This window comes from Agelaius phoeniceus, chromosome 16 (assembly GCF_051311805.1).
Source record: "Agelaius phoeniceus isolate bAgePho1 chromosome 16, bAgePho1.hap1, whole genome shotgun sequence".
Classification (NCBI taxonomy): Eukaryota; Metazoa; Chordata; class Aves; order Passeriformes; family Icteridae; genus Agelaius; species Agelaius phoeniceus.
Window position 1 is genome coordinate 3,960,393 of NC_135280.1, and position 14,294 is coordinate 3,974,686.

The 14,294-nt window shown below is 41.2% G+C and overlaps 1 protein-coding gene across 3 annotated transcripts in view; it reads right to left on the bottom strand.

Annotated features, from left to right (window-relative positions):
• The window catches only part of SDK1 (sidekick cell adhesion molecule 1), a 389,575-nt gene that overhangs the window by 202,135 nt on the left and 173,146 nt on the right, over positions 1–14,294 (bottom strand). For all 3 annotated transcript variants that reach the window (XM_077186853.1, XM_077186854.1, XM_054643643.2), the window contains one exon: positions 5,386–5,519. In XM_077186853.1, coding sequence (XP_077042968.1) covers positions 5,386–5,519 — 134 coding nt within the window. The remainder of the gene's footprint in view (positions 1–5,385; positions 5,520–14,294) is intronic.

Below are 14,294 nucleotides of genomic sequence, written 5' to 3' on the forward strand. Positions count from 1 at the left end.
GAGGTAAATTCAGTCCCTGTGAGCCTGAAATGGGACTTCTGCCTTCTATAAAGTTTATGTCCTGATACATTAAGTTGAAGAACAAAACAGGCACCAAGCATAGAAAAACAGGGTCTCTTTAGCCTCATGTCAACGTCTGCCATAACAGAATAAAATTCTTCTGGTTGCAAGCAGGAGTTGGGCAGGACAACATCACACCCTCAGACTTGAAATTAATTGCAATGCAACCAAGCCAGGAGTTCAATTTTCAGTCCCCAGCTTTTTTCTGTCCCTACTGCTTTTTTTTTAAGCATTGCCAGTGCCCCAGGGAAAAATTTATCTTCGTTAAATGATAATTGGCTTTATTATCTTTGACTCTTCAGAAATGCTGGCTGGCAAGGTTTTAAAATTTTTCATCAATCTTGTTTTCTGTTTTCACGAAGCCTGCATCAGAAAATGACATCAGGCTGCAGAACACTCTGTATCTCTTGGTGTTACCAACAGGTCTGGGGACTATCTAATTTACTAATAAATCTATTGGAGAGACATGCATCTCAATATTTCACAGCTTAACAAGGAGGTGCAGGAGCAGGGCCCAGAATTGCAGTTCCGGACGATTAGCACCGCAAAACCAATTGAAGCAGGACCATCTAAACTGTCACAACAGCTTACACACACCCACCTCCTGCAAGCCAGCATTTAAATCATTTACTGAGGCCCACATTTTTCATAAAATGCTTCAGCTGGACTCAGAAAAAGCCAGGCACTCCATTAAAAGTTTCCAGGATTAGGCCAGTGGTGCTGACACAAAGCGTTGTGCTGAAGTCAATAATGGAAATATCTCACCAGGGCTTTGCCAATTTCTTCCCAAGTGGCTCCAGATCCTGGCCATGGTGTCACATCATAAAGTGGAAGGACATGGACTGAGTGCCCTGCAGGGAATAGCTCAGCCAGCTCCTCACAGCAATAAAAAGCTCCCCATTAATCTTTCTTTTCTTCCCCCCCCCTTCTAATAAACCCACTTAAACTCTTGACTTACATACTAAAATCCCTCATGGTTTCATTAAGAAGCTCTAAATGGCCCTGCTCCCCTTTACCCTCAAAAAAAACTTCATGCAAAAGTGGCACAGCCAACAGCAAAGTACCATGTACTAATTTCTCTTGTTTGTTTGGGTATTTCCGGGGGTTTTTGGTTTGTGAGGTTTTTTTATCATTACTTTTGAGGTTTTTTTTGTTTGGTTGGATTTTGTTTATTTGTTTTTTAAGTTCCATACTACAACCAGAAGAATTGTGATGGCAGATGCAGAGATATTTAGCTGTTACACTGAGCATGGCCCTCAAGGAAGTGAGGGTTTTATGATGGCCTTGCTTGAATAAACACTTCAATCTTTAGGTGCCCTGCCAACACTTGTAAGATCAAAGAATGTCACTTTATGCCCTGACAAGTCACAATCCTTGGGAACAGACCTGACCATCTGTGCTGCAGAGTATGGCTGGCTGTGGGAGAACAGGCATATGAAAGAAAAAGCCTAAAGAATTAAGGATCCATTTACAATGCCATCATCATACCCTATTGCTTAATAGATGGAAATAGGAATAAAACATTTAGGATTTTCCAGGTGTTGTTATTGAAGAGCAGCATTTACATCCCAAAAGCTTGTACCAGCCCAGAGACAGATTAATTCTCTCACCACTCCAATCAAGTTAGGAAGTTCCAGCAATGGAGTTAATACTGAAACCCTCCCAAGCAGCAATAGTGAATTCTCAACAAGGAGTGAGTAATGTGAGTTAAAACCCAAAGCCAGTGTTGTTACTATTTCCACTGCCAAACTCTTGACTTTCAGACTTTCCGATTTTCCAAGCCAAAATTTTGTGTTATTTACATGAAAGCTCTGACATATGGTTTAAAAAGAGAGAGAGAAAAAAAGTGGCAAGAATTTCATTAGTGTAGTACACAGTTCAACTCATTTTTAGACATTTTAAATTTAGGTCTAATTTATGACACCTCACACTAATTTCAGATGTGACGTTATTCCCAATATGCTGCCTGTTGGACATAATTTTTATTTCCCCAGAGCCTGTCACCTCAGAGATGATCTAATTCTCCTGAAATCAGTGCAAATGAGTCCACTTGAAAGAAACATCCATGGTTTTCAAGCAGAGCAGGGTGGAGCTCACCCCGTGTCACATTCAGACACGTGGGTTTAGGGCAGGCATGTGGAACATGGGTGTTCAGCCAAGCTGGGGACTCAGCTGTGAAGGAAAAACACTGCTCAGTTTTTGGATCCTCTCACCACTGAGTGACCAGATCTACTGGGAAATAAATCTTTAGTGCCTTTGCACCAAGGGTGTGTAAGGACTGAGCGATGGGGACAGGGCGTGTACCTGAAACACCCAAATGTCCCAAAAAACTGAGCGTTCCCCCTAAGCCCTGGCACTCTGCTGCCTTCATTTCCCATGGGTGGCCAACCTCAGAACGTGGAGAAAAGCAAATCCAAGCACAGCCACGGCAACCCTGAGAAGGCTGCAGGCTTTCTCTGGGAGCTGTTTCCCAGCTTCCCTGCATGTTTGCAGTCAGGGGCGATGGGTGGGTGTGAGACTTCGCAGTGTTGGACTCAGCGAGCTGCAGTTTAGACTGACGAGGAACAACATGTCTGTACTATTAATACTCAGAGCCCCACTGGAGAATTCCATGTGACTGGGGCTTTTAGACTGTTTTTGAAACATGCTCAACATCCCCTAATCTTTTTATACCACGTGTATCAAATACAGTTATTAATTGAAGGGCAGTTCAGTGTATTTTCCAGGTGATGCTCAAACTCCATTTACCTTCAGCCACAATTCAACAGCAACTTTAATCTGCAATATGAGGCCCTGTAACTCATCCTCTGCTCAGCTCAGAGCCAGACCTTTCTCCTGCTGTCATTCTTGTACTTTGGAGCAGAACAGGACAGCTTACAGCTTTCTCAGCTGTTAGAATGATTCTGCAAATATGCTTTTCTTACAGGCTGAAGCAAATCTGACACTGGTCTCCTTCAAGGAATAATGAGCTGTGCATATCTAACACTGTTCTCAGAGAATGGCTGCCCTGGGAATTATCTGTGGGGTTTTTTCCTCCTGCCCTCAATAATGGTGGCAGTGTGTATGCTGAGTCATGCAGCAAGGTTGTACTCAATAATTAATATATAATCTACTTGCACAGAAATTGGCTATTCCGCTTTACTTGGGGTTTATTGGATTTTGATTAAACTGTTTTTAAATTTTATACATGTCCTAATGAAAAGTTACAAGTGTCATCACTCCTAACATCCCATAAGATTCAAATAGTGACAAGTCAGTGCAGTATCTTCCTCATCTGTGTTACCTTTAACAATCTGTTTCCAACCTCTTGCTTGAATTCTTTATTACTCTTCCAAAATATGTCATTTTTCTGCAACCATTTTCTGCATATTGCTTCAGGACTGTATTTTTGCCTGATTATTTTCTGTTACCAGACCAAAAATGCTTATTCATTTCTATGTAATTTATCACATAAGTTTCCTCCCCAGATCAAAGTTCAGAACAACCACATTAATCCAATTTTCTTTACAGACTCCAATGCCTTACAGCCAGTGCCTTCCTTCAGCAAACACACACACAGCCTTAATAACCCAGGATATCAAGGTGTCAATTTGAAAACCTCATTGGCTGACATTAATTCTAAAAGCAAATTCATTTCTGCCTTTCCATCTTGTCTCATCCTTCATTTCCTTTTATCCATTTTATCTTTCCTATTTGCCACATTCCAGGCAGACTTTGCATTCATGGTATCAAGCCTGTGAGCATTTTGGAGTGTTTTCTTTTCCATATGCCCATATTACCTTCTGCTTTGCATAGCACTTGTTATGCATGCATGATCACAGACTATTTCTAGCATTAATTAAGACATGAAATTAAAGTGGGAAGTATGCTATTGGTCACATAATACAAACAACACAAATTTGCTTTAAAAATGAAATTACTAAAGTGTTAGCAAACCTCTTCATACTGTCAGAAATAATAATGTTTACAATCTACGTGCCACAGAACAGCCAGAATTCACAAGTGGATTTGGAATATTATTTCCACTTCACAAAGATACACATGAAACCCCTGAGCAGTTCATTTAGTTTAGATACTTGTCTGGAGGAAGACAGAGGTTTGTGTCTCCTGCTGCCTGTCAAGCCATGCAGCTGCTGCCCACAGTGACCCCAGCCCATGACCAGGGCTCCCCATGACTGTCCAAGAACAGCTTTCCTTGAAATCCAATCAGGAATTTTAGCAGAAAAATGTCATTATCTTAGAAACTGAATGTGTCACAAGACCATGTTTCAGTGAACTTCTGACAGACACAAGCACTGTTCCAAAAGCAGTTTCCCAGAGTTCCTGCCCAGAAACCCAGACTCCCAAGATTTGCTGTTGTAAGGAAATGAGCCAACCAGGATTGTCCAAAATCTCAGGGCACCCAAGATGAGGAGATCTGAGCCATCTCATCATGTCATTGATCCAGAGCTGAGTCCTGCATCTTCTAGAAGCCCAAATTACAAGAGCTGTCACTGTCATCAGTGATTTACTCCATCACCTCTTCCCTGTCTCTACAAGCAAAATGAGCAACCTCCCCATTCCCACAGCACTAACTCTCCCTCTTCTCACTGCTACATAAATAATGCCTTTATCAAGTGCCTCATACAAGGATTCAATCCATTTCACATGTTTAGAATATTAATTTTTCATGCAAACAGGTTAACTGGATGTTTTACAAGAGCTTGCACATGCACATTTCTGCTGAATGTGCACCTTGGCACATTCAGTGTGCAGCCATCTCCCTGACCCCAGCACTCTGCTGCTTTTCCCTCTGCTCTGCTGCAAAACCCAATCATGGAATATCTCTGGAGTGGTGGTGTTAATACAACCCATGTAATGTAAAATAATAAGTAATAACAATGAAATGCATGTTCCCTGGGACTCTGTGATAACTCCAGGTAAAAATAATGCCATAAACTGGGAATAGATTCATAAATAAATTTGCACTCAGAAGGATGACTTGTTTACTTAGGCACAATGGAAAACAACACATTATAAACACCTGCATTAAAAAGAAATTATAACCACAACTTCACAATAAACAGTGAGGGATATCATCATGTACCTGCCTTACACAAAGCAAGCCACCAGACAAAGGGCTCTGAGGGTGATTTGTGGAGGGCATCTCCTCTCTTAGGTCCCTCTCTTGCACAAGGAGTTCAGTGTGCTCCAAACCAAGCAGGAAACACTGACCTCCTTTAAAGGCCCAATCCTTTATGAGCAAGGCTCTTTGTATTCATCAGCCTTTGTGAGTCCTGCCTGAGCCCCAGTGTGCCACACATGCCCCACAGTTTGGGTACTCACGTGTCACACTGAGATGAATGACGGGACTGGTCTTGTTCTCCCCGTTCTTCTCGTTGACTGCCTGGACATAGTAACCTCCTGCATCCATCAGTGACACCCCCAGGATCACCAGCTGGTTCTCCAGAGTGATGGCTCTGGTTAGGGAAGAGAAAGATCACACTGAAACCAGAGAAATCTTATCCACATAACACCTCAGACCTGACAGCCTAATATGAAATTCACTGGTTACACAAATCAAGATGTTGCAGAATGAAAACCAGCCCCACTTCAAACACACAGGAAATAAAGAGCTCAGATGCCTCTAGGCCTTTTCTCTATTTAGATCATGTAAGATGCTTATGGTGACACACATAAACAGCTTCAATGTGTGAAACAGGGGCAGTTTAAATGGCAGTAAGAAGTTATGCAAGAATCAACAAATGACACTGGTGACTGCCAGGCTGCATCTTTGTGGAGTCACAACAATCCTGGCAATCATCAGGATGCTGCAAAGCCAGATTTATTGAAAACCTTCTCAAGAAGTGAAAGGCAGCCTATTAAAGAGTGACACTCAAGCAATAACACACAGTTCACTGAAATAAGAAAGTAAAAATCAAAGACAGCAGAACCTCCAAAGGTAAACTTTCTGCACTTATGGCATCACTGGTTATCCCCTCATCACAGACCAGACTATGGGCTGTCACAGAGATGATCTGTGTGGAGAGGGAGGGCTTTCCTTTCATCCACAGCAGGTAGGACAGCACTCCTCCTGAAGGAGTCAATAAATGCCATTGTCTAAAACAAGTCTGTTCTTAGAGCTGCTGCATAACAAAGGTTTCTGTGGACTCCTTCACAGGCAGCTTTACACACTTGGCTACTTCACTTTTCACATGGATTAGATGGCCTTTTCTTGACTATAAAGGATTAACCTAAAGGAAACACATAAATATTCAAGGGTTTGAGGAACAGGACACAGGAAGCTCAAAAACCAGACAGATAAAAGAAAATGTAAAGTTGCAGGGAAAGCCTGTGGAGCCAGGAGCTCATCTACTGCAGCCTGGGACAGGCACAGGCTTGGAAATCCGAGTGTAAGGCAGGGAGGAAGAAACTCCCTTCACTTCTAATACTTGATGAGAAGCCATGCTGAGTTCAGCTGTGCTATTAGATACAGCACTGAGCATGAGGTGAAACAACTTAGAAAATTATTATACTGGAAGAAACAAATTCACACATCAATAGGCTCAAAAAGAATGAGCACTGAGTCAAAGCATTTGTGCACCAATCAGTCAATAATAAACACCCCTGCATTCCATCCTCCTGTTTTGCCATGGGGTGGTTACCCTTAGTAATAAACAGCTATTTTGCTCTGAAAAAAACCCCAAGTAACAGTGGAAATCACACATTGCTAGTGCAGCAACCTGGTTTTTATGCATAGGGAGAGCATTAGAAATTACAGAGAGAACATGGCTGTGTTCAAAGCCAGGCACTTAATTCATAACACTTCAATTTCCTGATGTGGATCCAAAGAAACCTGAACTTTTTTAAAGCTATCATGGAATCAGAGAACTATCTAGGCTGGAAAAGATCTTTAAGATCGTGGAGTCCAGCCCTGCCAAGGCCACCACTGAACCACGTCCCAGGTGCCACATCCACACAGCTTTTAAATCCCACCAGGGGTGGGGACCCCACCACTGCCCTGGGCAGCTGTGCCAGGGCTTGAGAATACTTTTGGTGAAGAAATTTTCCTTTATTTCCAACCTAAATCTTTCCTGGTGCAAATTTAGGCTGTTTCTTCTTGTCCTGTCAGGGAGATGCTGAGCAAGAAGGGTCCCCTGAGCCTCCTTTTCTCCAGGCTGAGCCCCCCCAGCTGCTGCTTAGGCTTCTGCTCCAGACAATAATTACAAAACACCGCTGAAAAATGAAGCTAAATGTGCAGCTCTGAAATCAGTCATCACACATCACCTAAAGATCCTGTTTGTAACATCTTCCTTGGCAACTTTTATTGTAAAAACTACTAAAAAAAAAAATCACAGTACTTTTTTTTAAATTCAATGACATGGTACTAGTTTAATTGATTTAGAAAATTAATCAAAGAAACTGAGATAGATTTACAGAGTGAGGATATAAAATACAATTAATAGGACATTTGATAGAGCAAATAAAGATAAAATTCCAGTGCAGTGCTAATAATTGAATATTACAAGACAATTACACTCACACTCATTTCTACTTTAATTCTAAAGAAAGCAGCATTAAAAGATTCTTTGAAAATACTGAAATTTCAGGCTGCTTTGATTCCAGGTAAAACTGCACCCAAAGTTTTAGAGGTGATCCTGTAATGCTGTTGAGATGGACACCGTTACTATCTGCATTAAATTGGCTGAGAATTTTGACACTTAACCCATTAAGCTCATTACATAATAATCAAGAGAAAAGGAAATGAAGATGTATTTATGAAGGAAATTGTTTAAAATTAAGTGGGCCTTTTTCATTTTCATACAAAAATTTTAACTGGAGTGTGAGCAAAACATAACATTTGTGAGTGAAAAGTAAGTAATCTACATAAGCATAAAAGTTTGATATTAATTTGTATAGGAAAAAAGAGAAGATAATACAATTGCTGAAGGCAGCTCTTAGGGGTCATCAATTACATGGTCAAAGTCAAATTAAAACTCCACAAATGAGTTATTGATATCTTAATAGTTCTGTGAAAAATGGCATGTCCTGAGTTCATTAAGTGAAGGCAGGTACAGAGCCAGGAGCCTCCCAGGCTGCAGTCTGGGAGTTTTATTTACATCACACATGAGCCCTGTGCATCAGGAAAATCAATTAGTCACATTTTAAGGACTCATTAATTCCAATGTTTCTAAACCACCCAAAGCTCCAGGCCCCAGCCCTTACCAGGGCTGCAGCCACTTTCTGCACAACAGCTGCACAGAGCATCCAAAAATTGGCTTAGCATGTTTTTCTTGGGTTTATTGTTTGTTTTCATTGTCTGATATAACTTTTAAATTCTGACAGCACCACTGTGATGTTCCAAGGAAAATCTGATTCCTGGGTGCTCAGTTTAGCAGCACATTTGATGAAGATGACTGCAGCAGATGGAGTGGACCTGTCAGTAATTCATACCCAGCGCGGAACTCATGAAAAATATAAATATTGCTTTTTTAAAGCAGTATCAAACTTAACTCTATCTACCATTTTTGAGACAGGAGCAAGCAGCAAGCAAACTAAGCAGACTGATCCTCTGGGATTTCTTAAGCTAGGAAAGGAGCATTTTAAAGCACACTTTTTAACAGAAGAGTTTTTAGGATTTCTCTGGAGCCCAGCAGGAGCCTGCAGGGAACACAGCAGGCAGGGCTGGCAGTGGGAGGTGGTTGGGATGGTGGATCCAAGGTTGTCATGTCCAAAAACATCTCAGTGGCACCTTCACCACAGGAGCTGGAGGCTGAACCAGGCTGATCTCAAAGCAAAGGCAAGGGGGCCTTTGAGATGACAAACTGTGTGTAGGGAATGCTGTTTAACCAAAAGTTATGGACTGAGGGGATGGGAAGAGGCAGCAGTGATGGACACAAATCATTGTACAGTCCATTACTCCAAACACCAGGACACAGAGCAGCACCTTCTGAGGTTTCCTCACTCCCACTCTCTGCAGTCAGAGCTGAGCCTGTGGATACCTGGTCTAAAGTAAAGCATCCTGCCCCTGGCACGGGGAATTGATCATCTTTATGGTCCCTTCCAAACCAAACCATTCTATGACTCTGGGCACTCTGGAATTTTTAATTGCACCTTTTCAAGTTGTCCAAATACTATAAACTCTGCTGCAAATAATCTCTAAGCTTGATCTAAAGCTTATGGGAATTCTTTTTTTAAGATCAATGGGACATGAATGAGACTTTTACAAGTAAAGATAATTTTTCAAAGGGGATGCCATTCTTATGGCCTTTAAGAGAAAGGTTTTGGAGTTAATGCTGCAAATGAGCCCTTCAGTATCTCAAATAGGTGGATTTAGATTAATTATGTTTTTTATGGGAAAATACCAAAATCTACCCTACAAGTGGATAATTCCCCAAAGTTAGATATTTGTTATGTTATTAGTCTAGCAGATTACATAAAAAGTAGATAATGCTGGGTTATAAAAACATAAAATGAAAATCAGAGTAACCTGATTAGGCTCTCTCTCAGAAGGCACCATCTGCTTCTGAGCCAGCGTGCAATATTTTAGTACAAAGACCTTCATAAAGCCTCTTTTCCAATATTACCTCCAGCTAACACGATTATTAATCCCTCTATACCAGATATTTTTTACCAGAGAGTCTCTGTTCTCCTTTCAAAAACTTCTGTCCACACTGCACAGCAAGGCCCAGTCTCCCCATGCCCCAGACTCCAAGGAATACCAGTGATGCAGCCAGGAAAGGGAGAGATTATGGAGTAATAACAAAATAATTACTGCAAGACTTCCCCCATGGGTTTCCCCTCTTGGAAGAGCAGGGATCTGCTGTAGTTGCACTCACAGCTGTTCCAGGGGATCTCAGTGCATGCACAGCTTAACCCATCCAGCACTTCACCACCCTCACGGCTCCTGGTGCTGAGAGGGAATTATTAATCAAAATTATTTAAATACACATCTCTCCCAAACAGCCTGTGTTTCTCAGGACTCAATCACAGAGAAAAATATTTGTGTTTGTGCTACAGAGCAGCATCTCCACAGGGATGGAGAACCAAGAGCTGTGACTGCATGGCAGCTTCCTAGGATATGATTCAGGTTCCATGTACATTGTTACTGCAAATCAGCCATCTATTAATAAAAATTTTATACTTCCACAGACACTGGATATTAAGTAAAACTGCACTGAATTCAGAATCAGGGCAGTTCACCTGTTGCTTTTCTAGCTGTGTCAGGCCACAACACGTGTTTCTGGGAAGTGACTGGGATTTCTACTCATGGAAACATCCAGAGGTTGCACAAGAATAACCAAGACAGTCCTAATGACCAGGCAGAGGCCAAACACTACCCTGAAATGAAGGACAACCAGCTATTGATGGGTTTAGCAATGTATTCCCATGAGGAATGGAGATAAACAGCAGAGTTTCCACATTTTAGAATTGATTTCCCTGTTCTCTGGTTTTGGGGCTTGCAGGGTCTTGGTTTAACAAGGCTGCAGACAACACTCCCTGTGCTTCATGAACACCTCACACTAAATCTGGTCTGTGTAAAGCAGCTGGAAGGCTGGAAAGGAAGTTGATGGAAAACTGCACTTGACAAATCATCAGTGATCCATGACCTGACTGGAAAGTGAGAGCAGGTACAAACCCACAGGGTCTGTCTTTGGCCTGGCTTAATATTTTCATTGGTGTTTGTTGACTGAATATAGATTTCACTTACTAAATCTGCTGATAAAGTCCCAAAGACTCTGAAAGACAGAATCAGAATTACAAATGCAGGAGATCTGCTCAAGCCTCTCCACTGACTGAGAGGTTTGCAGTTCAGTGAACAAGCTCAGAACCTTGTACTCGAGAAAGAATAAGTGACTGAGCAACAGGCAAACCTCACAAGGGGCTGTGCAAACAGCAGTATCACCAGGAAATCTAAGAAATAACCCTGTTTCTCACCCAGCACGGCCTCCACTCAGCCCTGGCTGTTAGATTTAAATGTGGGTAATTCAGGAAGAATTCAAACAGCACCAAAACATTATCACAACAATCCATTCCCCTCATCTCCCATCCATTTGACACAAAGAATCATCCAGAGAATCAGAGAATGTGACGTGCAGGGCAAAACAAAAAAAACCAAAACCAAACCAAACCAAAACCAAACCAAAACCTTAATTCATCATAATCATCTTCATATATGTACAAGACTGATACAAGAAAGTGTCGCAGATTTAAGCAGAATCACCAAATATTGAGCCTTGTTATACAAATCTTAGCAGCTCACCCTCAGAAAGCTTGTTTTTGGTCTTTGGAGATAGAAGCTCCCAGAAAAGATGCTCAGATGAATTATCCCAAATGTATATTTTTTAAATCATGCCCATATGAAGCAATTACTTGCCTAGAGATTAAAAACCCCACAAAACCAAACCCAAGATAATCACTATATAATTGATCACGAGAGAGATGCTTACAGGGAAAGACAATGCTGCCAATGCAGAGGCAAAGAATTACAGCAACAAACTCAGGAATAATTCCTAAGTGCACTATTTACGTTTAAACAGTATTTTTTTTTCTCCCCAGGTTTTCAGCAGCTTCAATTCTTACTTAATGCAGCTTAATTATTATCACACAACTTTGCTCCTTGGGTTTTTTTTTTGTTTTGCTTGCTTTTTTCTTTTAATTATTATTACATTTTAAGCAGCAAGAGTTAGTGCAGCTGATATAAGGACTTGAATGTGCTTAAATCCCAGCTCCTGGGTGTTATCTTGCTGAACCACACCGAGGTGTGGCTGGATGTGCTATGCCAGCAGCACTCCTCAGGATAATAGAAAAAAAACCAGACTTTCAAGACAAAATAGAAGACATCTCGGTCAATAACAGAAAGCAAAGACCCAGAATAAAATAAGACCATTTTCTCCAGCCTCCTCTTCTTATAAAACTCTTACAGCATTCAAGATATTTGTAAGCAGGGTGTCTGTTTTTCTTCCCTCTCCATTTTATGGTATAATCAACACTTTGAACTCCCCTTGTGCCATCACCAGCTGTTGCCATGGACATTGCTGGCAACCACAGGCAGAAAGAATAGTGGAAAGGTTTTTTCTTAATACAAATGGGTTATTTAAACAAAACATTGCAGTTAAAAAGTACCATAGGTTGTTGATTTACACAGCTGGCTGACTTCGCTGACAGCAAGCACAAAGACTATTTGTAATAATTTGGGATTTTATAGTTCAATTTTCAGAGACAGACATGAATATTGCTTCACTTTATGATAGTTCTCCTGAATTGATTATTTAAGGTGCTGTGGGTTTTTTTTTAAACACTGATTTGTTCCCCTTTCCTTCACTGGGGAAGGAAAACTTGTGTTATTAAATTATATCTTCATTTCTGATAAAACATGTCAGCATAATGGTATGTGCTCTAGTGCTTTGTGGTGTAGAGTGGAAGGGTTTCCTGTTGAATATTGTATATTCATACCATTACTTCACTGAGACACATTTGTTTCTAGTCAGAGTACACAAGCCATGGCTGTGAACTGCACTAACGATAAAACAAATTAGCAGCAGCGTGGCCCAGTCACAGGGCAATGCCCTGAAGGGATAATTGATCATGCAACAATGACAAAGGAAACTTCAACCTCTTAACAGCATATTTAACACATATATTTAGATGTGCCACAACTGTGTCTACTTAAATGCTCCCAACTTTCCTTTATTAATGTTCCTGACTCTGCCCCAGCATCATTCCTGCCTCTTTAATTCCTGATTTCACACATATCTCATTCAGAACCATCTCTATTTTCACACAGGTGTAGCTGAGAATAAGATTTGGCACAGCTGGGTTTGAGAACATGTAGTCTTATGGACTCAGAAATCTGTATCACAGCACCTGAAATAGCCACACCATTTGGAAATAAAATATCAAATCTTGGGCTGGTCAATGTATTTGCTCTGTTTTCTCAGATGAAAAACTCCTTCAGCAGCAAAATACATACACATGAGTATATTTAAAACTGATTTCCAGAGTACACAGAGCAGGGACACCAATCCTCTCTCTGGAACCAGCAGACCTCATGGCTGCTGATTTTCTTCACTGAAGATGAAACCCACAGGTGGAAGACCTCAAGAGGCCAGTACCTGCAGTGGCCACTTCTTATTGTATGAACCAAAGGCTTTGGTTTCCTTTTAATGCCAGAAAAATATAACTCCAGCTTAAACCCAGCAAAATAAATATCCAGGTGTACCACGCTTGCTCTACAAGAAAGAGGAACAGCACCAACCTGGCCACTCAGTGCCTTCAGGTGATAATAAACACTCCAAGGGATAGGAAAAGCTGTACAAGACATAACTTGTAGGAGGCAATCTTGTACCTCAGGACTAACAGCCTGGTAGCCCCTTAGTTTTTAGATCTATTACCCTTCCTTTTAATGGCACCAAATCTTTAAACAAAGAGAAAGGATATGGTAAAAAGTGGCCACTGACCCAAGCATCAACCTCTGCTGCTGCCAGAGAGCAGCAGCACTACAGCAATTTATTTAGACAAGTTTTACTATGAAAGATAATTAAAGATTTAGAGGCACAGATCAATAGAACAGCAAACACTATCTATGTACAGCACTGCAGTTTGCCAAGACCAGCATTTGTGTTACTGCTGCAGATCCATCATACAGGGCTATTACAGTGCCTCAGGTTTGCTGTCTACATCAAAACAGGGATTTTGTGGGGTCATTTCTACTCACACACCATTAGGACACACACTACTGCTGTGCAGCAGAAATTGAGCACAGGCCCTGGAGCCAGGTAAATCTAGGTTGGGTTATGAAGCCTTGGGTGAGTTATTCAGCCTTTCAGTCTCTAGGTTTTGCCAAGAGAGAAAAAGGACAGCACATGTATATGTTTCTTTTTAGGTAGAAAAAATATATCTGGAGGCTTAAATAGTCAACACCTGTGGCACTCAAAAGATGTAGAAGATTATGCAAGTGCTAAATCTTAATACTCTTTACCTCTCCTTGCATTTCAGTTTGACTGTCAGGCATTTGATTACAAATTCAGGCAAAGCAATGATGTTCAACTCCTTCAACATCTCCTCAGCTCAACACACCAGGCAGGTGAGCACTGCTTTCCAAACACCAGAATTCCATGGAAGTGCACAATTTCCTTTGGAAGAACCCCATTGTACTTGGTACAGATGCACTCAGTAACAAACACACAGACTCCCCCAAGTCCTGGTTATTACTGAGAGTGGTTCAGAAGCAGAAACTTCAAGCCAGTCAATCA